Genomic DNA, 27421 nt, shown 5'->3' on the forward strand with positions numbered 1-27421 from the left:
CTCGTTCGTAAAAGATTGTTTTTACCAACTCGCGCAAGTTCAAAGACTGTTTTACAGTCTGCATAATTAGGCCTGGTTTCACTAGCGGCAGAAGCCGTCATGATTTCCGTTCTAAAGCTCGCGTAAAGGGATTGGAAATGAGCGATGTGATTGGTTGATTCTTCCGCTTGCGCTAACGATTCTGATCAACTAGTTCACACTTGATCGCAAGTGACAGGATCAGAAGCGGAATTGGAAGAAAAAAGAAACGTTCTGATCCTTGCAATTACAATTCCGTCAAGCTTACGATTACGATTGCGATTCCGTCTCCGTTTTTTGATTTACACTGGAACGGAAGGTTCCCGTTACGCTTCCGATTCCGTCGGCAGTGTGAACCGGCCCTTACTGATAAAACGATAAGTTTAACTTACAGCAGATCAGCTGCTTATTACGTAACGGGGCACTCGTGTTAAAAAAAGTGCTCTGCACTTAAGACGTGCCATTTATACAATGATCGTAGTATATTCCGTTCGATTTAAATAACTAAATAAATAAATAAAAAAAATTCCTCGCACCGCTCTCTTCCGTTTTTATTGCATAACTTAGCCCGCAGGCCGCGTCTTCCGACAAAAGGACATTCTCGTCCCCAGTGCCCTCGCAGGTTTTTAATTGCAACCGCTGAGCAAAAAAATCGTACGCACAATTCAATTCAAGCTTAATACAAACCCAATACAATTTAAGCTACAAATATGAACCGAATCTGTGCGGGGCGCGAGACGGGAGAAAAAGAAAAACATTGCCTTTCCAATTCCCTGTCGCTTCTCCCTCCGCGCTTGCACTTTTACTACAGCCAACATAATCCATTCTTTTTCCTTTGTTATCTCAATTTTGTAATCCCAGCGAGATTTAGATGACAATATCCCTAACTTTGAAGGATTCTGGTAGCTGTAGTAAATGAAGTCATCGAGGAAATAGCCTTTGCGGCCTGGATTCGATTCCTGGACTTGGTGTTATAGAGCGGTTTTCAATTGAGCGTCGAAAGTAATTTCGCGTTTGCTTTGGTTTTGCATTACTACGCTCTGTGATGGGTTAACAAATCTCGGGCCACTTTCTCAACCAATGGGAATCCAAACCAAAACCAATCGTGTTTTGACCGCACGCGTTTTCCCGCGCTTGCTTCAAATTCTGATTGGCTCGTTATGTTGTTTACATCTGTTGTGATTGGCCAATTAATTTGGTTTTGGTTTTACGACACTCAATTGGAAACCGCTCTATGTGGGTTTAGGGTACTCCGGTTTTCCCCTCTCATAAAAAAAAAAAAAAAAACCAAAAACAAAAAACATTTCCAAATTCCAGTTCGATCTGAAAAGTGTTCCTTATTAATATCAAAATATCAAAAAGAAAAAAAAAAAGAAAAAAAAATTCTTCTATCTTGTCCCCATACTTTTCTTATGAAAGTAGTGTGTAGAAGTTATTAAAATATCGAGAAAATTCACCCTGAGTGATCATATCCTTAATTCTCATGGCCTCGGGAGTTGAATAAGCATTGATATTACAAGGAGAAATTTGATGCTGATCACTGTTAGGGCTTAAAGGGTTAAATATATCGACACTTAAATAAAGTGATTATTTTACTTACTTCTGTACAAAAGCGAAATGGGACCGATCGCATTGGACCTTCTACTCCGTAGAGAATATATACATACAGTCGTGCATATTTACATCACGCCAAAACTACTCTATATAATACAAAGCCTTAAAATTGTGAATTTCGGATCCGTGAGTCAATTGTCGTGAAGTTAAGTTCACTCACTCATCACACTTCGTTTTGAATTCCAGAACGGATCAGTTCCAAACATGGGTTCCCCTGGGAGGGAAAGCGTTACCTATTCTAACTACTAACTCTAACTATTACCACATGGGCAGAAAGAGTAAAAAAATGTCATCTGCATTAATTCATTTTCTCAAAATTCCATTTTGCCTTGTTTCAAGCTTTATCCAGACCTGTAGCTCGACTTGAATGAAAGCCTTCATTTACTTGAGGATTGCTGGAAATGTTTTTCACGTCAACTCCTAGAAATAGAAAAACGATAAAGTTAGAAACAAACGGACAAGAGGACAGCTAAACACGTATGGACAACTAACAGTCACCTTCCTCGCCCCAGGCTCTGTCATTAATCCATCATGGCGCGCACGGTGTTGTGGGACTGTTAAAGGCGTCCTTCCCATCAAGCCCTGTGCCCCTGTTTTCCCACTCTTTACACTAACTGCGTTGGCGTCAAGAGACGAGGGAGAACAGTCGCTCTTTACCCTCAGTAACAGGCGAAGGTATATATGGGACATTTTTATCAAGGAGTCACTTGACAACAACTCCTAGAATCCCAGTTCAATTTTTTTTATTTCCAAGAGCTACTATTATTAACTCCCAACTGGGATTAAATTTGAAACGGTAAACCTTAAAGGGGAAGTATCATGGGGTTTTTGGCATCTTTTGTTAAAAATGATGAAATAAGACTTTCAATCAGCTACCAAATAATTCTAGAATGACGAGACGACAGAAATCAACTCAATTCTTGAAACGAAGAACTTGTGATCTGTTCTAGCGCATTTTGGAAACAAAAATACGAGAACTTGAAAAACGTTAGCCTAACATTTTTCAAGTTTCAATCCATACCGACCTACTCGGTCTCTGGTCAAAGGCACTAATCGACAGTTTTATTGCACTGGGGTGCAATAATTATAACAAACTTGAAAATTATTTCTTTGTTTCTGCTGACAGACAAACATTTTTGGGTTTTGAAATGATAGCAAATTTGCGTGATACTTCCCCTTTAACTACCCTAACAACCGATGACCTCGAACAATAAATTTGTTATTTACTTTTTTTATCTCTTTAAGTTAACTTATTACCTTCGTAGTCAGCTGGTGGGATTGGATATCCGCCATTCTGAGTATTTTTTGTCGAAGAGCGCTTGTCATTTCGTAAAGGCGTTTTCCTTCCATTGGACACAGCCATTTCATAGCTGACGTTGTCTCCCGGCAGTCCAGCCGGGTGGACTGGGGACAAACGGCCGTCCTTGTGCTCATGCGACCGCGCAGAATCATATGGCGACGGTCCAATAGCGCTGAGGAGCACGGGAAGGTAGCACAGGCCGTGAAACAATCCATATACGACGACACAGAAAAATACCTGAAAAAAAAAAAAAAAAAATCTGTCTCTGACTGCGGTTGCGTGACTGACATGCGTTATTATGAAGTCACGCACATGTCACACGTCACGGTATCTCTACATTCGAGTCACTAATGAAGACAATTCAATGATATGGAGTGGATGAGGGTTGGGGTGGGGAGAGGGGGGTTCGGCTGAAGGGGATACAACTACAGCGGTTGCCGAGAGAAGAGAATGAGAACCAAGCGAGAGAAACGCCATTTGAGGACAGCAGAGGAATGACATAGGGACAAAACGTAAATCGTTGCGTTATATTTGCAATGACAAAGCATAAATGGGTGAGAGGCACCAAGGAAGAGCCCTGAACTGCAGTTCGAGCTAACTCCCAAGTCACCAGTTTTCGCAAAAAACTGTTTCGTTCAAATATTCAGTCAGACTATCGTTTTATTTTTACTTTTTTTTTGTAACACTTACCTTGAAGAACGTCTTGAAAACATATGAATTTGAAAAAGCCAGAAGCACAACGGCTAAAAACGTACTAAAACCTCCATTCCACACAGCTGGTCCCATGTCTCGAAGAGTAGCGCGAGCTCGTTCTATCAAGAGAAGAATCACCAACTTAACACATTTTAAGGAATCCATTTTGTGAAAAAACGAATCACTCCGTTTAGTCATCCCGTAGAGCAAATTCTTAAGTTCTAAACAAGTCCTATGTTTTCAGTCTGTGGATGAAATCCTAAAGTGTGACCATTCAAATGAAAGCTACTGAGCAGTACTTTCCTGTGGTGCTGTTTATTATGTTGTACAAGGTGGTTCTGACTTTTGAGTCTGTGGATGACATCCTAAAGTGTGACAATTCAAATGAAAGCTACTAAGCAGTTCTTTCCTGTGGTGCTGTTTATTATGCTGTACAAGGTGATTCTAACTTTAGAGTCTGTTGATGAAATCCTAAATTGCGAACTTTCAAATGAAAGCTACTGAGCAGTACTTTCCTGTGGTGCTGTTTATTATGCTGTACAAGGTGATTCTAACTTTTGAGTCTGCAGATGAAATCCTAAAGTGTGACCATTCAAATGAAAGCTACGGAGCAGTACTTTCCTGTGATGCTGTTTATTATGCTGTACAAGGTGATTCTAACTTTTGAGTCTGTGGATGAAATACTAAAGTGTGACCATTCAAGTGAAAGCTACGGAGCAGTACTTTCCTGTGATGCTGTTTATTATGCTGTACAAGGTGATTCTAACTTTTGAGTCTGTGGATGAAATACTAAAGTGTGACCATTCAAATGAATGCTACGGAGCAGTACTTTCCTGTGGTGCTGTTTATTATGCTGTACATGGTGATCCTAACTTTTGAGTCTGGGGATAAAATCCTTTGGTGTGACCATTCAAATGGAAGCTACTGAGCAGTACTTTCCTGTGGTACTGGTTATTTTGCTGTACAAGGTGGTGGAGGTTACTGCCACTATTTGGCGAGACTTACCATAACGTGTACCAGATATGATCATAAATGTGTGTCCAATGTGAGAGGCGTAATCCACAGATAGACCAACGGCCAGAACAAGGATAATTGTGGTCACAGTGCTAACAGTCAGACCCCAGAAATGCATGGTGCCGGTGATATTGACCTGCAAAACAATACAAATTATCAGCAACGAAAGAATCTTTAATCAGCAGGGGAAAACGTGCGTCGTCAACTGTGGGAAGAAAGCTTGTCATTAATATTTGAGTGCTTTCTGTTTCTTCCTTTGAGAGTGCAGGAAAAAACTTGATTGCAGTCTTTGCGAGATGCTTTCTACGCAGGAAATCAATCCATCAGACAACGTCAATTGGATTAAGTTCGCGCTAAACTATTTAAATTTGACACCTGAAAGAAATATTGGCAACTTCAACGTTGTACGTTTGTTTGCTTATCGTTTAGTGGTTAACCAAACGTAATCCACACAGGTATTCCATTCATCAAGCAATTTTAACCCCTAATATCAAAGAACAAATTCCCCTATCTTGTTCTCATACCTTTCTTATAAAAGTACTGGGGAGAAGTTATTAAAAAATCAAGAAAATTCCCCTTGGGTGATCATATCCTTAATTCTCATGACCTCAGAGGTTGAATAAGCATTGATATTACAAGGAGAAATTTGATGCTATCACTGTTAGGGCTTAAAGAGTTATATATGACGGTAACATTCTAAATGGATGCAATTAACTGTCATTAGTAGAAGACCCGAAAATAATCGGAGACATTCCATGACCTTCGGCAAGTCTTCGGGGATTTTTCGGAAATCTTCGGGAAAAGATCGCAAATAATGCAAAACGAAGTTAAAGTAGGGTAGAAAATGACACGCATGCTCAAACAGAAAACCCGCTGGGTACTTACGAGAGTAAAGCCGACGCAAGTGAAGACCATAAGACACGTCCACAGGTTTGCGAGTACGATAAGGGTGATTATAAACACGGCCAGGAGAGCAAGACCCATGTTTCGAAACAGCTCTTGTGAGATCACCTACAAGAATAAAATGAGTTACGCATTAAATTATGTGATTTTAGAGCGGTTTTCAATTGAGTGTTGTAAAACCAAAACCAAAGTAATTTCTCTGGCCAATCACAACAGATGTAAACAGCACAAGCAGCCAATCAGAACTCGAAGCAAATACATGTAACCTGCGTCAAACGCGGGAAAACGTGTGCGAGCAAGGCACGATTGGTTTTGGTTTGGCTTCCCATTGGTTGAGAAAATGGCGCGAACTTTGCCAACCAATCATGACGTCGAGTAAAGCAAAACCAAAGCAAACGCGAAATTACTTTCGACACTCAATTGCAAACTGCTCTAAGTCTGCGGTTGTAAATCCTTAATCCTAGCTTGAATCATGATGTAGTTTTATTTTTAAACGGTCCTTTATTTATGCGGGAATTATTAATCAGAACAATACTGATCCGCCAATAATCAACTACTTTCGAGGTAGAAGAGTAGCCGCTTCTTTTTAAGTCTCTAAGGCCCCGTTCAAACTCAAAACCCGTACCAGGACCCTTTGTATATAAAAGGACGCTGTTCAGTCTCCTTGGTGCCTTGGTGCTCATTTGGCGCCCGCCATTTTGTTTACTGAATCGCGCGCAGGCAGGCATGGGGAAAAAGCGCGGGAACTGACAAGATCTTGTTTAGGCCAGTGTCGTGCAAGGGACAGGTACCCGAGTACTACCCGTTGAGGGAGTGCGCATGCCCGGGCACTGTGCCGAGCTTTTTGCTCGGGTGCCAAAGAAGCTGTGTTCAGACTATCGCCCGGACCCAAGAACTGGACCTGCAGTGAACACCTAGTCTGAACGCAGGTTAATTTCACCCGACGAACCGACCTCCAGATGAAAATTTCAACGGAAGCTATAGCAGCTTCCCAATTAATTTCCCATCTTTGTTTAAAATCACAGATTTCGACAAACGAACTTCTAAAGTTATATTCGTTTCCCATCCTACGTAAAACTTTCGTCATTGTCTCAGGTAACTTTGTCTCCAACGCGGCCGTTATTTGAATCGTAACACAACGAAAAGTAATGCTAAAAAAACGAGCAGGAGTGTTTTATCGGGTCTAAAACACGTGCTGCGAGTGTTTTGAACGGCTTCAAAAACATTCCTGGAAAAGCGTGTGTCAATAGAGTTCATAACAATGATGCTTTTGTGAACGTTGGAAATTAGCATACGAGAAAAACACCGCATACTAACGAGGAGTGTTTTATCAGCTGACAAAACACCGCATACTAATTAGGAGTGTTTTATCAGCTACTAATAAGGAGTAGGTTTATCGATATAAAGTCACTGCACGTGATGTATAATCGACCATTTTATACGTCAATGGGCTTATGATTTGTTAATGAGTTTTTGAAGCGCTCATAACAACCTTAACTCCATCTTTTAGCTTACTAACCAAAACAATTCGACCTACCTCACTTCAGTTCATTACAGTAATTTTTTTGCCCGATCACCCGTACTTCCTTAGAAATATAGGTTATGTTCACACTTGGTACCCGAGCACCAATGCCTGCGCACCGGGCACAAAAGCAACACGCGTGCACAAGGGAAACCAGCGCCTTCTTCGGTGCCCGAATACAAGGTCTCGACCTTGTACTCGGTCACGGACACCGTGGCCGAATTTTGGCGTGGGTACTTGATAAAAGGGTGCGCTCACATTAGTGCTCAGCGAGAATCGTACTCGGGCACCTTACTCGAGAACCAAGTATGAACATAGCCTATGGATTTCGACGCAATGGACTTCTAGTACCTTATTTGTTTCCCATCGAAGGTAAAACTGTGAATATGGAAACGCGAAATCATCGCTGTACACTCCTTCAATTTTTTCACGTAGATCATCCATGGCTTTCACCTCCGTTTGTGTCGAGTCCATGTCCTTGTGCCTTAAGCTCAATCGGGAAGCCTGTGGCAAGAAGAACCATTATAACTTCTTAGCGACATTTTTCTGGGTTAGAGGGCAAGTCATCGTTGCAACTCAACAAAATACTGTATTTACTCGATTAACCACCCACCTTCGAATAGGTGCCCATCTCGAATAGGCGCCCACCCTGAAAGCCCAAAAAGTTAATAAGCGCCCACCCTGGAAAAAGCGCCCACCCTGAAAGCTCCCAAACTTAATAAGCGGGATTAAACGCCCACCCCCACCTCCTTACAACAACAACAACAACAACAACAACAACAACAACAACAACAACAACAACAACAACAACAACAAAAGAAAAAAACATTTCTATACTAGCCCAGCGTGAAGTCAGAGGAGAGCCATTTGTGTTCCAAAATTGGTCTTAGATGCGGTAGTCAATGAACTTTTTTCTTGTTTATGGCTTGTTGACGGTAGCTTTTGCACTTTGTTTTGTCTTGTTGGAAAATAATAAGCTCCCTCCCTCGAATAAGTGCCCACCTTCATGGGCACAAAATTGAATAAGCGCCCAGGGCGGCTAATCGAATAAATACGGTAACAGACGTAGGGGCTGTTTACATGGAGGGAGGAAGATCCTAGAGGGCGGATCATCCTAGCGCCATATGTTTTCTCTATTCAGTTTACATGCAAAAGTTGTACTTGGCCCTAGCGCTAGGATCTTCCTAGAGATAGGAACTTCCTAGCTGAGAAATAGGAAGATCCTAGAACAAGGAAGATCCTAGCACCCTGTAAACTACTTTCGCTCGGAAAATCCTAGTACAAGGGACAAAAAGAACAAACATGGCAGTAGCCGGGCGTTCAGCTGCTCAAGGCCGACAGTTAATCTTCTTTTCCTTCTCCACTTGGTAACCACTTCGGCCGAAATTTCTGTATGTAAAGCAAACGAAACGTTTTTTCGCCTTCTCGAATCTTCCTAGTGCTAGGATCTTCCACCCTCCATGTAAACAGCCCCTTATAATGTGCAGAAAAAAGAAGTTGGGAGATTTCGGATATACTTATCCTTCAAATCGGTACAGTCCGTTCGCAAACGGACTGTACCGATTTGAAGGATAAGTATATCCGAAATCTCCCAACTTCTTTTTTCTGCACATTATAAGGGGCCGTTTACATGGAGGGTGGAAGATCCTAGCACTAGGAAGCTTCGAGAAGGCGAAAAAACGTTTCGTTTGCTTTACATACAGAAATTTCGGCCGAAGTGGTTACCAAGTGGACCGGTATGGCCGACCAGTTCTCGTAAATGGGAAATACTCTAGGTATGCCTAACCTCTCATCGCTATTACAGTTTTTAACAGTAAAACGAGTACGTCAGCAAAGTCGCAACCGCCGGCGTTCTCGTTCCCTCCCACGGTCAATTTTAACTTTGCTCTTCCGCTAAAGGATGTTATGAGGGAATTAAAGTATGTGTACAGGATAACGTTTCGTATACAAGAAAACATTCTTACAGTGATCTCATGACTCCCATTGGTAATTCTGACATCTTTTCGATAACTGATTCCTTGTCCATGAAGAAACTCATTCAGCCACGAATGAAAGAGCGTCTTGTTGGTTATCTTTCCTAATGTGAGACAGAAGCGCAAAACAGATTGACAACTCAGTCAATAGTTAATGAAATTAAATAACGTCGAACTAGCTACTTTATTTCCCTTTTCCAGCAGCGCATTATTTCTCATATTAGTTCAATGGTCGAGAGGGCCTGCTTTCGGCAGAAGGGGTTCTTGTCCAGTTCTGGTCCTATCCCTGTCACGCAACGAGCGTAGCGTTGCATGACAGTGAAAGGGCCAGAGGAATCCAAGATATTTGAACTTAGAAGAAGCAATAAATGAAGTCAGGGAATAAAACTTTGTGACATAAAAGGTTTTATAACCTGCTCCAACATTACATTTAACTCCAAGTTTGTAATGAAACAACTTCAAACAATCGCCACTTGAAATAAAAGAGACCTGAGAACGAAGGTCTTTCCTTGCACGCAATTTTTCCTCCGCTTTCTACAAGCTAAATGCCTGGAAAAGGTTCACGCCAGTGCCCATATATCTATATTTGGGGTTGCGCCTCGCATGGGTCTCGTTGTCCCGTTTTCCGCAATTCCCTTTGGACCAGTCATTTTGTTTCTTGTATTTCTGTTTTGTTCTTGCACCTATTTTGATCAGTCCAATAAAGCTGATAAATAATAAAATAAACAATAGAGCGGTTTCCAATTGAGTGATGTAAAACCAAAACCAAAGTAATTACTCTGGCCAATCGCAACAGGTGCAAACAGCACAATGAGCCAATCAGAATTCGAAGCAAATACATGTACTGGCGTCAAGAGAGGGAAAACGCGTGCGGCCAAAACACGATTGGTTTTGGTTTGGATTCCCATTGGCTGAAAGAAGGACGCGAGTTTTTTTAACCAATCATAGAAAGTAGTAATGCAAAACAAAAGCAAACGCAAAATTGACACTCAACTGAAAACCGCTCTAATTAAATACAACAAAGAAGTTTCTTACTCTGGTCAAAGTACTGTGCAGGCTTGTTATTTTTGGCCCATGTGATGTACTCTTCGTACCAATTATTCACTGAGCTGGAGATCACATAACTGTCACTTGTCACTATATCATGAAGCTTGTGGAGTTTGTCTTGATTTGTAAAGTAATCAAACTTTCCTGTAGGTAATAAATAGAGCAAATAGATACTATTAAATCTCTCGTAAAAGATCAGACTGAAGCGTAGTTCACTAGAGCTAGACACGGTCGCTTACTAGCTATGATATGACACGATACCATACCATACCATACAATGTGATACGATACGATGCGATGCAATACATACCCAGAGTACTCGGGCTTTTTGGTCAGCGGGTGGGCGCCACGAGAGACGCTGGGTACTGGGGACTAATTTCTTATTACAGTGTTTGTTTTTTGATGGTTTACTGAAGAACTATCTTTGATATATTCAAGTACCTTGCAAAAACAACAGGGGGAAGAAATCAAGTGAGTTGAATTTTCAAAACACGAACGAGCCGAGAAAAAGTAAAATTATTCAGCTTGCGGACTCACCTGTGTAAACGCTAGCCGGAGCACCATTTACAGGAAAATACTGCAGAAAGATTGATCACAATAAAAGAATAGATGTTTAGTTGAAAAATACAAAGTGCACGGAGACTCTGCATCTCCATACAACTACGGTAAGTCTAATTTGATATGCGCATTATTATATAACCCCATACAAGAATTGTTTGGAGTATTTCCCAAAATTTCCGAAGTTCTTTATTAACATTCTCAAAACTTTTTATACAAACGTTTTCAATCAGTTATCAATTTCCAAGATTCGAAAAGCACCGAAAATGTCCAAGATTTCTCAGTTTCAAAGATCAGTACGTTAGAGGCATTTGGCTACAAGCAATTGCAAAAAGAGTTGAGACACTCTCTGTTATTGGGTGCTTTTTAGACACTCACCGTTGTATTACTTGTTCCCCCCCCCTCCCCCCTTATCAATGTTGAACGAAATTTGCAATGACATTCAACCAAGCAAGCCTCAACATTGAAAGGGGGAGGGGGGGGGGGGGTTGGAGTGTATTACATTGTTCATTGCGCTTTAATAGTGCGTTATTTGCAGGACAAAGGAAAATGCTGAGATTATCCCAACCTTTTTGCAACTGCTTGTAGCTGCATTCAAATAATCTAATAAGCTTGGTTCACACTTCTACATGGTCATAAAGATTTAAAGAAGAGATCACTATTTCCCTTGCGTCACCTCTGTGTCATGATGTTCCTGGCTACCGATCATAAAAACGAAAACGTAATTTGTTTCTCTCTAGAGCACCAGAAAGCTCTCTGCCGAGAAACTCGATTCAAAGGTGTCTGTGCGTCCTGGTCGAATTTGAATTTGGGAATGTGGGTTTTTGCGGAGAGAGGAAAACTGGAAAACCTGAAGAAAAACCCTCGGAGCAGGGACGAGAACCAACGACAAACTCAACCCACATATGACGCCGAGACCGGGAATCGAACCCAGGCCACATTAGTGGGAGACCAGTGCTCTCACCACTGCGCCATCCCTGCTCCACACTTTGGCCGCGTATGTTCACACTGGTGGCATAAAGTCACGTGAACTACTGTAGACGTAATGACGCTAGTGTGAACCAAGCTATATCACTCAAAAAAAAAAAAAAAAAAAAAAAAAAAACCATGTCTGGTGGTAGTTACCTTGGTGTTTGTCATTACGTATTTGTATGAAACCGACTCTACCGGCAAAAACCAGGTTGGGTCAGCATACTGCTCCAGCATTAGCGTGCCATACAAATTCACACCGAACAAAGCCCCTGTTATTACAACCACCACGATCTGCAAATAATGATAATAACAACAAAAATACGTTATGTAAGGTAGAAGATTAAAGTGTGTATGAAAGCATTTTTTCCTTACTTGAAGCTAAAATAGAAGAACACTACAAAGGACTGTCAACAGTAACGCAAACGTTAAAAATGGAAAAGAAATTATGATGACCGTTTTAAATCCCAATATAAGAGAGATTTAGAATCACGGCCCGTTTAAACGGTTTCATCATTTGCCCAACATTCGTTCAACAAAAGTTGAACGGATGTTGGGCAAATGCTGGATGAACGGAGTGTTCAAACGGTTTCAACGCCATTCGACAGTTTCAAGAAAGAAAATGTTGAAGTGATGTTGAATGAAAGTCAACACACTTTCAACAAGCTTTCAACAATGTTGAACGACCTGTTCAAACGCCCCCCACATTTGGTTCAACAACTGCGTTGAACGCATGTTGAAGCAAATGTTGAATTCTTTTTAACGGGCCCTCACGTTTACAGCAAAAAGGCAAACGTTGGAAATGACCACGTGACCATATTTATTCTTCATTTGCCGCTCGCTGTTTTCAGTTTCTCCGTAAAATTGAGTAGTTGTGTGTTAGCATCAAAATCAAAGGCCAGACTTATTTTGCACTGTTGTCATCTATGTACTATTTAAAAATAACAAACGGGAATTTCGCATTTGAGGTATGACGTAAATGCGATTCTAAATCTCTCAAATGGCCAACATCTTTTTTCGCCTTACAACTGCTTCCCTGGTATAGAATAGCAACCCGCTTGCGACTGTAACGGAGGGACCGGGAGTCTTCTTAAAAGCAAATCTTTATTCCTAAGCGCAGCTCTCACTTACAACTGACTGACTAACCGGTTATTTGCGAACCTCACTATATACTATAATTGTAGACATGTTTGGGTTTGCTGACCTTTTAAAGGAGCTCTAGTTTCACACTCAACTGCTTAACTCAATGTGCGAAAACATACCTACATGCTTGACAATAACAAGTGGAGGACCACCAATGTAAGTTCCATAACAAAGTTAGACAATAAACCCAAAACTCGACAAACCCTTTCAGAAGATAGGACTACTCAAAAACTAAGGAAATGCCTCTACAGGCTCAAACTTGAATAAAACTTGAATGACCTTAAACAAAGAACAAACTCTAACCGAGAAATACCTTTAAGCGTAAACCCATTAATTGAAACTACTAAAAAAAACGTTCTTATAAATATGATTTCTTTTGTCTTTCTAACACTGGTTTGATCAAACGATCAGGGCCCGGTCGTTCGAAAGCCGATTAACGCTAATCCACGATTAAAAGTTAATAGAGTTTTTCATCGTTGCTCGTTAAAATTGGTTTAAAGGCAAATTTTTAAGCTTAAGGTAAAGAAAAAGTCTGGGTCAAAATTGAGGGCCGAAAATCTTTTGGACGAATCTTTGTTGATTAGCAACTAAACGCGAGTCAACGTTTGCGTTTATCCAGGATTAGCTTAATCGGGCTTTGAATAACTGGGCCCAGATCATGCCAATAAAAGAGATAATCACCAAACTTCTCCTAACTAGAACCAAAAGAATTACAGAAGAACGATTAGGAGAATTTGCATGTTGATATCGAAGAACTTGTAGAGCTAACCTGAGATCACCGCCGACCGGTTAGCTCCGTGGATTGAGCATCGGACTACCGTGCGGGAGGTCGTGGGTTCAAACCCCAGCCGGACCAACACTCAGGGTCTTTTTAAAAATAACAGAGGAGAAAGTGCTGCCTTTGTAATGACATCTGCAAATGGTTAGACTTTCTAGTCTTCTCGAACAAGGACGATAAACCGTAGGCCCCGTCTCGCAACACTTCAATGTTCATAACCCTGTGGGACGTTAAAGAATCCAGACACTAATCGCAAAGAGTAGGGCATGGAGTTCCCGGTGTGCTGGTCTGGTCTTTGTGCTGTTTCATGATTTCATGGGTTGGGTGGGTAGGATGAGGTCGCTAATGGACATATGCTGATGTAAACCGCATTTGAATATATATATATGAATAGAAAATGCGGTATATAAATGCATTACCATTGCCATTAGAAGACTTTACCTTTCCAGGAAGAGACAGCATTACTCGTCCAACATACTTGTCCATCACTTCCTGCAAGAAATCTCTTTTTCCGCAAGCCGTTTCTGTATAATCATCTCTCAGCCTAATACAGCAACAGCAGCCGTCTCGCTTCTTCTCCTGCCTGCAAACCGATGAAGACAAATTTTGTCACGTATAGAAAGTAGCGCCGTAACTAGAGAAATGTTTTGTTCATTGATAAATGCTATTGAGACCCCATCCCGACTGAAGCGTTTTTAAAAGTGTTGTGTTTCTTTTCACCTAAAATGCAGCTAAATGTTGTCGGCCACATTAGCGCACGGTTTTCGTACCTTTGTATCGGCCACACTAATGCGTCCACAGAACGTTTTCTATCAAAACATAAATTTACTTGAAGCGTAAAACTTAACACGATCGAAAATGCCGAAAGAAAACGAAAACTTTCAAAGTTAGAAAATTGAAAACGCATTTTTTTTTGGAAAAGTCGTGATTTTAGGGCAAACGGTTTTGAAAGGCTAACATTTGATAACAGTCCCAAGGAGCACGGCGCCCAAAGCGTGGGTTCTCGCGCGCAGCATTCACGTTCCTCGCTCGCTCTAGACTGTTGGGGGAGCTTTAGCAACGACGACGGTGACGGCAACGAGAACGTAAAAAAAAGCCAACAAACCAAAACAGCAACTCTGCACGTGCATTACACTTCTAGTACATTTCTTTGCCTTCACTGCACGACTAGCACGTGAAATTTCCTGATGGGACGTTTTATAGAGGACGTAAACACACGACGACAAATTTTTGGTTCCCTTTCTAAACTTGGGTGCGGTTTCCAAGAACTCAACTCCAGGAAATTTCACCTACATTTGACATTTAAAGCGAGTTGGAATAATCGCGACGACGTTCATGTTTGAAAAAACACGATTTCATTGTTGACGTTTTCGCTGCCATTGCTGTCGTTGTGGCTAAAACTCCCTACTCATTCGAAGACCGCACGGACTGCTTTGCAGTCTACCTCTATGGGACTGATCTTATAGTTAATAACAGCTGTACCTCCGAGCATCTATGGCTAGGAACGCTGTAAACAAAGTGGCTTGAAGAATAAAGTCTGCCAAGATCCCTGCAAGAAGAACACGGAAATAACCTTTGTTACTTAAACAACACAACAGTTTGTTGAAGAAAATAACCCCACAGAGAACGCTTTTAACCCGAGCAAACATACCTATTGCAGCAAATATACAGAACGATCTCAAAGCCGGTAAAATCTGTAAGAGAGAAAAGCAGAGGAAGTCACAAACCAATAAAAAGGGAAAAAATGAGAAAATAAACTTTAAAAAATGGGAATCTCAGTGGCTCCCACAGAGTGGCTCTTTATCTACTGTTCGGCTCCAGGTCGAACTGGAATTTGTGAATTTTGGTTTTTGTGGTGGGAGGAAAACCGAAGTACCCGGAGAAAAACCCTCGGAGCAGGGACGAGAACCAACAACAAACTCAAGGCACCAATGAGAAAAGACACGTTCAAACAAACGAGAGCTACAAATCAAAGTAACTTACGGTGCTTGCTCCGATTATAAACGCCAGAAAATCAGTCAAGGATGTTATTGTTATGGAACAGCCCTGCAAACAGAAAACAAGTTCAGTGCCAGGTACCAAACCCCGCGTATTCTTGTTATGCTACTAGACTCAACAGCCTGTCGGATCATTTCTTTCAGAGAGAATGCTTTGCAATCTGCAGGTCCAACATGTACGTATGAAGGAAACCCCCCCTCTGACAATATATTGATGTTAAATTGTAGGATATAATGTATACATTCTAAATGGGTTTACCTCGGTGTAAGAACCCGACAGTTTTTACTTTGTGTTGTAGGTTATTGTTTTCCTTGTGTCGTTTTTGTTTCCTTTGTTTTACATCAGCTGTGATTTTACAGGTTCTTACACCGAGGTAAAGCCTTCTAAATTTTAGTTTGAAAAGTAGAAATAACATTCAAGAATGATAAAAGTTAGATATGATTATCGCCCGTTTTCGCTTTTAATCTTCCCCCACGCCGCCATTTTGAACTTCGTTATGTCATACGATTAATTATATTTCTGCTTCCGAACAAATTTCATGCACGATTTGTAGGTACAGGTAAACTTCAGTCACACCACCGTCCCACTGATTTTTTCTCTCTTTCCCCTTAAATTTTCTGGTCTTTACAATCTCAGCTATATTTCATATTTTACATCCTTCCTTCAAAAACTCATTAATAATTCATAAGCCCATTGGCCTATCAAATGCTCAATAAAACATCATGTGCAGTGGTTTTAAAACCTGATAAAACCTCCTCCTCCTAAGTATGCAGTGTTTAATGTTTTTCTCGTATGCTAGTTTCCAACATTCACAAAAGCATCATTGTTGTGAACTCCTTGACACACGCTTTTCCAGGAATGTTTTTGAAGCCGTTCAAAAAACTCGCAGCACGTGTTTTATCGGGGATTTAAAACCACTTGGCTGCGCCTCGTGGTTTTAAATCCGATAAAACACTGCTGTTCGTGTTTTAAACGTTACATAATCCTTAATAAGCGGTACCTTTAGTCACCTTTTACATCTAGTGTCGTGATTCAGTTACAATTTTATTTAGCATAATATTTGTAATTCCTTTTACTTCTTCCTCCGCCTCGATTACCTAGCTACGTGTAAGAATAAATTTATTTGCTTGTGATGTAATAACGTTTGTTGTTGTTGTTGTTGTTGTTGTTGTTAGACTGTACAAACTTACAGCATGTTTTAAAGCGAGTCCAATGGCTTCAGGGATTCCTCTCTCTTTCACCATATCAGGTGGCAGATTACTCCAGGATTGCACAATAACAAACATATCATCAACTCCAATACCTGGACAAACAAAAGCTCACTTTAACCCTTTAAGCCCTAACAGTGATCAGCATCAAATTTCTCCTTGTAATATCAATGCTTATTCAACCCCTGAGGTCATGAGAATTAAGGATATGATCACCCATGGTGAAATTTCTTGATATTTTAATAACTTCTCCACAGTACTTTTATAAGAAAAGTATGGGGATAAGATAGGAGAATTTGTTCTTTGATACTAGGGGTTAAAGAGTTAACTGGACTACAGTGTATAATCCACACTAACAAAACAGTGACACAAAATCTATCACAATAGCACTAGAGAATCTAATTTTAAAAATATTTTTGGGCGTTAGACGTAAACGTTAAAATGAAGCTTCCTTGATTCTGTCTAACTGCCCTTTTCAATAATAAGTAGACTCCGACGTTCAAGATACAACCAACCATTATGCTTTTCACTGCTGTCAATCACTGCAGCTGACCTCTAAGAAAACAAAAACAAGTGATGTTCGTGCTCTGTGATTTTGATCCACTTTGTTGGTTTCTGTATTTTTGTAGTCAGTCGATTGTTGCTGTGATTATGATTGACAGCAGTAAAACACACAAAATTTCATGAAAATGCTATCCTGAAGGGATATTGAAAAGCTAAATTTGCCACCCTAATGCAGAAATAGGCCATGTCCAAGTTGCTTTAAGCCCCATAATTTATGAAAGCAATAAGGCTTTGTGCATTGTTTCTATTATGAAAATTACTTTTCATTCATATCCAAACAAAACTAATTTTCAAATGAAAAGCTGTGTAGTTTAGCCTTCATTTAGTTAAATGAGGTTCAAAGCAATTTAGAAATGGCCTAATTCCCGAGACTTAAGCATAGCGGATTATTATTTTGGCCCAGAACAGGCATCCTTACCAAGTAAAAGGAATGGTAATGTTGAATGAACTGGACCATAGAAAACTCCAAATGCACTGGCCAATCCAAACGAGACACCGATGGCCAATCCAACACATACAACACCAAGCAAAGCCAGCCAAGCCTGCAGAGTGTTTCAAAAACAAAGCGCAGATGAGTTCACCTTTAATTATTCTCCTTATACAGTTGTATCACTAACTGAAGGCACGCCTGGAAATAGCCCTAAGTGGCTTCTGATAAACTGCTAGATTCTCCTTACAAATTACCTTGCATGTCCTTGTAAAGAAGGGGAGAATTTGATGTGAGATCAAGAGTCACGTAGAGCCTTTTTCTACACACAGTCCAATTGATCAAATATACAAATTAAATATGAGAATACAGGAAATGACCAGTAAAGTTAAATTGTCCTGATTGTTAGGCAAATAAATTCTCCCAACTAATACCATGAAAAATATATGAAGAACGGTCAGGAGAATATACAGGAACTGATATTGGGGCTTCAAGGGCTTCATCGTTCATACTATTTAAAACATCTGACTCTCCACTTTCATTTTCATTGTTAACCTACATGTAAGCAAAAATAGGCCTGCAATTAAGCTTCTTTGTTCTTGAATTATATGCTTGGGCTGAATTCAAACCTAATGACATTCCCAGTGGCTTTAACTGATTCTGGTCTGATGTGGAATTGCGCCTGGTCTAGAGTTCTGGAATCCAGTGAGGTTACAGTCCAGGCCACAGTTGTTCAAAAACCAATTAAGTTAATCCTGGATCAATGTGAACTTTGGTTTGATTTTAATGACTAACCAACAAAGATTCTTCCAAAACATTTTTGTCCTCAATTTTGACTTAGACTTTTCTTTACCTTTACATGTAGCTTAAAATTAGCTTTTATATACATTTTAGATGAGAAAAATGAAAACCTCGGTTAACTTTTAATCATGGATTAGCGTTAATCGGCTTTCAAACAACTGAGCCCAGAAGTCCAAAGTCAGGAAAATCCCATTGTCAAGTTGAGCATAAAAATGGGAGCTGCACTGAGAGCAAGTGTCAAGACAGTATTTCATCGAGTATTTCATCCATCCATCGAAGCATTTAACAAATGAACAGCAGTTTTCTATAGTCTATACTCTTTTAGACCATAAAATGATGTCATAAATGTTCCAAAACTCATCAGACAAGTGAAACGGCGTGTGGTTTCAGTGCCAAGTTTCGAACCGTTTATGTCATCATTTTCTGGTGTTTAAGAGTATAGACTAATAAAAAATGCCCTTGATTTGTTTTTTATAATAACATGGAAAAAGTAGGAGCAGAATTGGTTTCATTTTTGATTGAAAAAGCACACCTTACACCTGACATCATTTTGTCTGTACTGTTAGGCAATAGTTACCAGCCAATCAGCATGCAGGAATTTTAAAAGTTATTGTAAAACTCTCTTTGAACAACCACCACCTAGTTTATTTCCAATATCACCATGCCATTCTTCACTTCATGCATCCATACCTTGATATGAAGACGAGTGAATTTGCCAAGCATGATGGCAACATAGGCAATGATAAGAATGTATCCAATGGACAAGAGTTGAACATCGTTTTGTATGCTACCACCTCCATCCTCTTGATATCTGTTGAAATAATCAGATCTCCTTACCAAATGCCATACACAGAGCTTCTGGTATTTCACAAGGGCGCAATTTCGCGAAATTGACTTAAAATCGCGTAATTTGCTTATTTCAAGATCATAGAAAATCACATAATTTGCTGCGCAATAGACCTCTCCTGCCGGGCAATTTGCTATCAATCTGCGCTATTTCCCAAAATTTTTTTCGTGAAATGTCAGAATTAAGCCCTGCTGATACATGTACATTGCTCTCAATGACAGTTACGTTATACAAGAAATTTATTATAAATTTTATATACATGAATATGTACCCTGGAGCTAAGTTGGCTACTTATGCCCAATTTTTCCCAGCTAGTGAAAGCACTGCACACCATACATGTAAATCACTTTAATCCTTTAAGCCCTAACAGTGATCAGCATCAAATTTCTCTTTCTAATATCAATGCTTATTCAACCTCTGAGGTCATGAGAATTCAGGATATGAACACCCAAAATGAATTTTCTTAATATCTTCAGGGTTGTGCTCTAGCAGAGCCCAGTGGCCCCTGGTGCCTATTTTTTGCTCTCGGGCGATTAGAAAATCTTATTTTTTCATACAAATCATGTGCTGGGCACCCTAGATTTTAAAGTTTCGGAGCACTGGGCTCCCTTCAATTTTCCTTAGAGCACAGCCTTGATCTTAATAACTTCTCTACAGTACTTTTATAAGAAAAGTATGGGGACAAGATTGGAGAATTTTTCCTTTGATATTAGGGGTTAAAGGGTTAAAATAATAACTTACTTTATGCGGGTATAATAAAACAACTCCAACGAGGAGAAATCAAAGCTCTCCATCACTTTGCCAAAGTCTGTTTCAAAGTCTTCTGTCAATTTATCCTCCTATTGTAACATTAAGACAGTGAAACCTTTTTAGTTAATAAATATATAAAACTCCAAATAACCTTTAATGCAATCAGGTATGGGCAAAAAGAGATGGTCCACATGTGCAATGCAATAAACCTTATTCCAAAATGGCTTTCATTTTAATATCCTTTTGTTTGCATTCAAATAATTATTAGCCCTTCTTGCCTCCTTCAAGGTAAAATATTCCTTTGATTTTGGAGCATAAGAACAAGGTAGGAAGGGCTAATTTGAATACGAACAGAATAATATTTAAAAAGTAGCCATTTTGGAGTAAGATCTATGGAAATGCAAAGCTGCAAGCAGAAGCAAACACATTTGTAAACTACAATTTTTATAATGTACTGGTAAACACAGATGCAACTGCAAACACCAAATTATGGAAGAAATAGAAAACATTTCATTTGCTATATTTCCTGAGAAGCTATAGTTCCAGTCGAGAGCACTCTCTGTTGGGGTTAAGAAATCAAATTCCAGTCAAGCCTGACTTTTTTGAGGCCTTCATTTTGCAACTGCAAAGTTATGTACAAAATATTACTTTGATAGTCTTCCACATATTTAGACAGACACCACTGAAAAAAACAAACCTACCAAACGACCTTGACCTTCATTTAATTCAGGGCTGAATTTGACTCCATACGTCATTGACGTTGCTTCGGCTTTTACAATATGATTTGTTGCATTCTTCTCAATTCCACCAAGATGCTGTGATATGACAATTCTTTTTTGGGTAACAGGGCTAAAACAAAACAACGAAAACATTTTTTCAAAAGAAGCTTTCATGTGTACTATATATTTAAAATTGTTTTACGTAGAAGAAGAGATTTGTTAAACAATTTAACTATAAAAAATTGTGATAATGTTGAAAACTTTAAAAAATTTAAAACCATCTTGGTTTAAAAGTTTAAAAAGCGATCATGATATTTAGACGTTTGCTCAACGTCATTATCAAGTCAGTGATGAGCGAAATGAAAACGAATATAAATGTAAAAGAATTCCTTAGAGACAAATAAAAGCGAAAATATGTGATCATAGTGAAGTATTCGCACGCAGAGTCAATTCCTTAATGAACAACATCTCAAAGATCAGGCAGTCGAACTTTGATCTACATTTCTTTAGAACATAGAATTGCTTGTTGGCTAAATCAACCTTTGATAGACCGTTAAATTGTTTTAATTTATAATTTCCACTGCAAACTGATTAACTTATAAACACCCAACAGTTTGCTCTGCATGTTGTTTCTCTCTTAACCCAGGTGTACCAGCAGAATGGAATGGAGTGGCAGCTCATTTATCATTTACTCATTATTACTCTAGCTGTAACTATGGTAAAGAAGGTATTCTGATAAGTAAGGAATTTAGAGAAACAATTTAAAATAAAAAGTAGTGAAAAGAGGCTATGTTTTGAAGACATCCTGGCCTCATTTTTAAGTCCAAAAAGAAAGAAAACCTACGTTGAATACACAGTCAGACTTAATCTGTGCTAAAGTCTTTATTTAACATTCTTCAGCACTGTTCAATCATTGACACCTGTGACATTCTAATGATGAATTCTGCAACAAGTTTTGATGCTTTGAATTGTATAAATTAACTCCACTTGAACATTGACCTTTTTTACTTAAAAATGAAGCCAGGTCATGTGTTTGAAATGTAGTCTCTTTAAGCTAATTTTTATTTTGAAGAAAGTATTATTTTTAAATAATAAGAAATAGAAGAAAATAAGAAATCGAGGATGATTATACTTAAATTTACTATGGACTTATTTACATTAGTACTAGCTGAGTAGTGCTTACGTGCCTTAGTATTGGAAAAAGACATTGTGTAGTTCCTGAAAAAATCCATACCCAACCCATGGGAGGTCATTAGAAATTCCTAGGGGGAGGGGGTCTTAGAAGCCAAAATTTTAGAAGCAAAGTATGAAGCTAAACTGGAATTTCCTGGGGGGGATGGGGCTGCAAAACAAAAAAACTTTCCATGGGGGTATCGAGTGTGGATGTTTTCTGGAACTGCACATTATACTTGAGAACAATTTATAGAAATAATTTACATCGTACAGGTACATACCTTATAATAATGGGCTGATTAATCTTGTTCAGAATGTCGTCCTTTGTAAGGTTGTTAATCAGTGCTTCATTAAAAGACCAGAGCTCCAGCAGACTGTTACTCATGCAGGCAGGACCAACCCTACAACAAATTTTAGAATCATGCAATAATCAGTCAAGGACGGTGCCTACAACACACTAATATACAAATTAAAGTATTTTGGCGGGGAAAGCAGATCTTCGCAAGGGCTGTTGGATTCCAAAAAGAAAATTGGGGGTAACCACATATTTTTCAGAGATAATTAAGCTTCAATTTGGGAAAAAATGTCATACATTGTTTTGTATTTTAGCGCTTTTTTAAAAATGTGTGGTTACTCCTAATTTTCTTTTCAGATTGCAATAAGTATTGCCAAGATCTGCTTTTCCTTTGTAGTTATTAACCGCGCAAAAATATCTCTTGTTTTAGCAGGCACCACTGTTAATAAACTGAACTTTCTTAGACCATTCGGAGATGAGAGGAACTTATGCGCACTGTAAAAGGAGGCACTAACCTTAACTTCACATGATGTCCTTGGGCTCTAAATAAAGTTTACTAGACTAGTGTTTAAGAATATGCATTCTGAGATAATTAATTAAAGGCAAATTTCCATATATTAAAAGAATCATAGTTGTTTCCTTTACCTGAAGCACATTTTCTCCCAAGCCATATCAGTCCCATTACCAATCAGTTTGACCTTTTTATGAATCATTAGTGCCTTTTAGGAAAAATAATAAAAACAATATAAAAACATCAGCTTGTATAAATCATACTTGACAGCCTAACAACTCCAGATTGAATTGGAATTTGGAAATGGTTTTTCATTTTTGCTCAGTGGAGTATTTTTCTGGGGGATAATGCGAGGGCAACAATGAGAGTCTTAACTAAGGTTTACATAAGGTTTTAACTGGGTATAGAATTGTTGGATTTGAAATGGAATAATTATAAATATACATTTTGGGGTTAAAGGGGAAGTATCACGAAAATTTGCTGTCATTTCAAAACCCAAAAATGTTTGACTGTCAGCAGAAACAACGAAATAATTGCCAAGTTTGTTAAAAATTATCACCCCAGTGCAATAAAACTGTCAATTAGTGCCTCTGGCCAAAGACAGGGTTGGCCGGTTTGGATTGAAACTTGAAAAATATTAGGCTAATGTTTTTCAAGTTCTTGCATTTTTGTTTCCAAAATGCACTAGAACAGATCTCAAGTTGTTTCTTTCAAGAATTGAGTTGATTTCGTTCCTCTCGTCATTCTAGAATTATTTGGCAGGTGATTGAAGGTTTTATTTCATCATTTTTAACAAAAGATATCAAAAACCCCATGATACTTCCCCTTTTAGGTCGTGTTGATTGACCGTATTTCAGAATAAGAATAAGCAGAATAACTGTTAGATTTCTCTTTTTAAGTAAATTTGGGAAGACATTTCTGCAAACTTTTACTTACACATGTTAACTTAAGAGTGATTTTGTACTCTGGGAACTCCAAAAATTTCTTATGAGGATTTCTTGTCATCATTGTTCTATGCTTTTGTATTCCAAAATAGGATCAGTTGAATGCACCCTTTGATGAACGATCGACACCTGAGATTTTCACTTACCTCTTTCAAAATGTCAGGCGTGAGAACGTCTCCAGCCACAAGAAGAGCAATCGACACTCGCACCTCTGTTGGAAAGTTCTTATCAACCCAAACTTTGTGTTTCTGAGCCGTTGAATCGCCTGGGGTCCACAACTTGTCCCCACGACTCTCCTGAGTAAACCTGAGCAGGCCGACTAGACACCCTCCACAGATGATCAGGGAAATCAAGATGGTGATATAGGGGCTTCTTCCGACTATCTTTCCAAGTCTAAGGAAAGATTAGTGTCCATTATCAAAATTCCATTTAACTAACTCTACTTACATGTAGCGTGCACAAGTACTGTTTGAATAATGAGTGAAGCAAGAACAAATGTTTCTGAAACATGTATACAAAGTAGCAAACTGCAAATGAAAGATTATTTAGAAGAAAAATTCTCGCAGTTATCCACAAACCAGACACTTCACGGGTACATATTTATGAACTCAGAACATGACCAGCTCCCAGTTGGCTTGATAGCTCAGTTGGTAGTAAGAGCACTGCACCGGCATAGTAGAGGTCGTGTGTTCAAATCCCATTCAATCCTGAATTATTTTCCGTTTTTTTTGTTTTTTTTGCTACGGTCTGGTTGTGTAGACTGGTTGTAGGTGTAGTGTTCTATATATTTTAATGTAAAGCTTTATTCAGTGTAGAAAAAAAAAAAAATTCCTGTGAAGTTGCACTTGACGTTGCAATACGCTGTTTATACAGCACAAAAGACATTCAGAATTCTGATACTCTATCAAAATCGATAATTATCAATAGCAATTCATATAAATTAATCAATTAGCATCAGAAATTGATTGCCAGACTCTGTGATTATCAATTTCACACCTCAAAAGTTCAATTTGTATCAAAAGAAAATATTTTTTTTCCATTTAAGTATTTACATGTACAAATATAAAGTTAAGAGTATACCCAGGAACTGGCAAGTTGTATCAAACCTGTGTACTGAACTATGACACTGAATGATGTAATCTAATGAAGTTTAATATGTGAACAATAATGATGTTTGTTTGAACAATCTTTCCTCTGCTTCATTTTTTCTCTCTAACTGTTCTAACGCTGTAAGATGCTGCAAGCTGCTGTACTTGGAATGTAAACATCAATGCCAGACTCTGTGATTATCAATTTCACACATCAAAAGTTCAATTTGTATCAAAAGAAAATATTTTTTTTCCATTTAAGTATTTACATGTACAAATAAAAAGTTAAGAGTATACCCAGGAACTGGCAAGTTGTATCAAACCTGTGTACTGAACTATGACACTGAATGATGTAATCTAATGAAGTTTATGTGAACAATAATGATGTTTGTTTGAACAATCTTTCATCTGCTTCATTTGTTTCTCTAACCATTCTAACGCTGTGAGATGCTGCAAGCTGCTGCACCTGGGATGTAAACATCAATACCTCATTCAGTAAGCATCAAGTTTGCTTTCAACATAAGAATTTAAAGATTATGAAATCGACGCTGTTAAAAGAGTTTCAACCTACATTTCAACATTTCCCTGAAGAAGGCAGCATTGGCAAAACGTCGTTGAAACTCTTTTAACAGCATCCATTTTATAATCTTTAAATTCTTATTACCGGTAACTATGCTGCACAGTATTTCAATCTCTATGCTTACGACATACCCAATTCCAATCATCTGTGACTGATCAATTCATAATAATAATAATAATAATAATAATAATAATAATAATAGTAATAATAATAATGATAATAATAATAATAATGATAATTTATTATTATAAAGTCAATTCAATTAATATTAAAACAATACTATCCTGCAAAATTATGAGGAATATCCCCTGATTTTAGCCAACTCGGCCTGCAGCCTCTTCGACTAAGTATGAGGCGATATTCTGCCCAATTTCACAGGATAATAAAAATTTTTAATTAATCGATTATAGGTTTTCAATGATGGGTTCCGTTCGATATGTAACACCCTAGCTAGATTATGCCAATTTCTTTCAACATCACCTGTCTGGATAAAGTGGGTGGTGAAATGTTGCTGCGAACAAAATCTTTAAAATAAAGGTTTTTTGCTGTCGCTGTTGTTTAATAAAAACAATCAGCTAGCCACAGATGTGATACACAATCAATCCGTGCATACCTTCTTCACCACGAACAAATGAACGTCGACTCCGTAAAATGCACTCGTTAAAATGTCCGCCATATTGGAAACTCTTAAAGGCTAATTCGTGTTCGCAACCCGCTTTGTTCGATACACAGCGACAACTTTGAACGTTTGCAGATGAACTAATATCAAATACGAGCCTCACTTCGTCTACAGAGTGTTTATCGTTGTCTTTTATATGGGGAGAAAAGCGAAATGAATAAAATAAAAACAGATCGAAATTGACGCTATCTCGGGTTGCCGCGTCGGAACATTATTGGGTTAATATTTGATAATGGTTGATATTTGATATCAAACTTGAAGTATATAATGATCTTTAGTAAACAGATATGATGCGATGGGATCTGCAATATTGTCAAGGTGTTTGACTTGAGAATCGTATTGGCATGAACAATAAATTATTGCAAACATCGCTTCGAAGATGACAAACCAATATACCGTTTACATCTCTTCAATTTTAAGTGTTTGGCTTCAAATATTTCGCTACAAATGCATGGCAGTAAAAAATTAAGTTTATACGTTGAAGATGATGGATTTATAAGCAGTAAGACTTTACCTACAACAGTGAACTCGTTTTTAAAATTATTTTCCGCAATGATATTGTTACGTAACGCAATGAGCAAATATAAAATTATGTTCATCAAATCTCAAAACTTCAGAGAAAAAAAATAACGATAGTCATAACTAATATTTTGGACAGGCAATAAAACTTTTTTTTCCAATACACCCACAAACAATTATCTTTCTTTTATGTACACACAGAGAACATCCTTAACCGACAGCAAAACTGTGAATTTTAATTCGTGTGCGTGTGAAATTTTACTAACCTGTAAAAACCTTTTTCCAAGGAGCCAGTGATAAAATTGCTGATTTTTTTCAAGCACTGACAACTCTGCTTTTCTCTTTGAGCATCTGGAGAATCATGATCGCCCATTTTGACTTGTTTTTTTGAAGCTTTCTAAGCAGCTGTATTCACACAATCGGCGAAATCGATCTCTTCGTTTATAGCAACTAACTACAGCCGGCCCAAGCTTCTCCTTAGTCGGGTAGAGTGAGTAGGAAAAGCGGCAGTTTTAATTAATAAGGCACAAATTCTTGATACTTTTGTTCTCTTCATGCTTATTTGCAGAAGCAGTTGAACAAATCAACGAAAAAAGTAGCAAGCGACACAACAAACCGAAAAGAAAAAGAAAATTACTCTTATAGACAGTTTGAGTGCTATATGTTTTTTGTAACACGGGAGGGGTCCCAGAAAAAAATTTGTCTATCGAACGGAAAGAGTTTAAGAGAATGTCGAAAATTTCAGAGAAGAGTAAAAATAAACAACTAAACAACAACAACAAACAA

General features: G+C 38.6%; 1 protein-coding gene across 2 annotated transcripts; it reads right to left on the reverse strand.

Annotated features, from left to right (window-relative positions):
* Nucleotides 1–1370: 1370 nt before the first annotated feature.
* On the reverse strand, nt 1371–27092 carry LOC146462620 (patched domain-containing protein 3-like). 2 transcript variants are annotated; one of them, XM_085085434.1, is made up of 23 exons: nt 26902–27092; nt 23916–24162; nt 22960–23033; nt 22301–22420; nt 20829–20976; nt 20119–20216; nt 19221–19341; nt 17721–17844; nt 16721–16833; nt 15516–15578; nt 15184–15226; nt 15015–15081; nt 13974–14115; nt 11768–11905; nt 10622–10661; nt 10073–10228; nt 9029–9141; nt 7416–7568; nt 5525–5650; nt 4631–4775; nt 3623–3744; nt 2890–3169; nt 1371–2052 (listed from the first exon to the last, which is right to left on the reverse strand). In XM_085085434.1, exons 1-23 carry the CDS (start codon nt 27006–27008, stop codon nt 1967–1969), a joined length of 2826 nt encoding a protein of 941 aa, XP_084941560.1. In that variant the 5' UTR covers nt 27009–27092; the 3' UTR covers nt 1371–1966. The 2 variants fall into 2 exon arrangements, with proteins under 2 accessions (XP_084941560.1, XP_084941561.1); XM_085085435.1 differs by lacking the exon at nt 26902–27092 and adding an exon at nt 26051–26311 and having other exon boundaries at nt 1374–2052.
* Nucleotides 27093–27421: the final 329 nt, after the last annotated feature.

The sequence above is a fragment of the Pavona decussata genome, unplaced genomic scaffold, assembly GCF_977016875.1.
Source record: "Pavona decussata unplaced genomic scaffold, jaPavDecu1.1 SCAFFOLD_186, whole genome shotgun sequence".
NCBI lineage: Eukaryota > Metazoa > Cnidaria > Anthozoa > Scleractinia > Agariciidae > Pavona > Pavona decussata.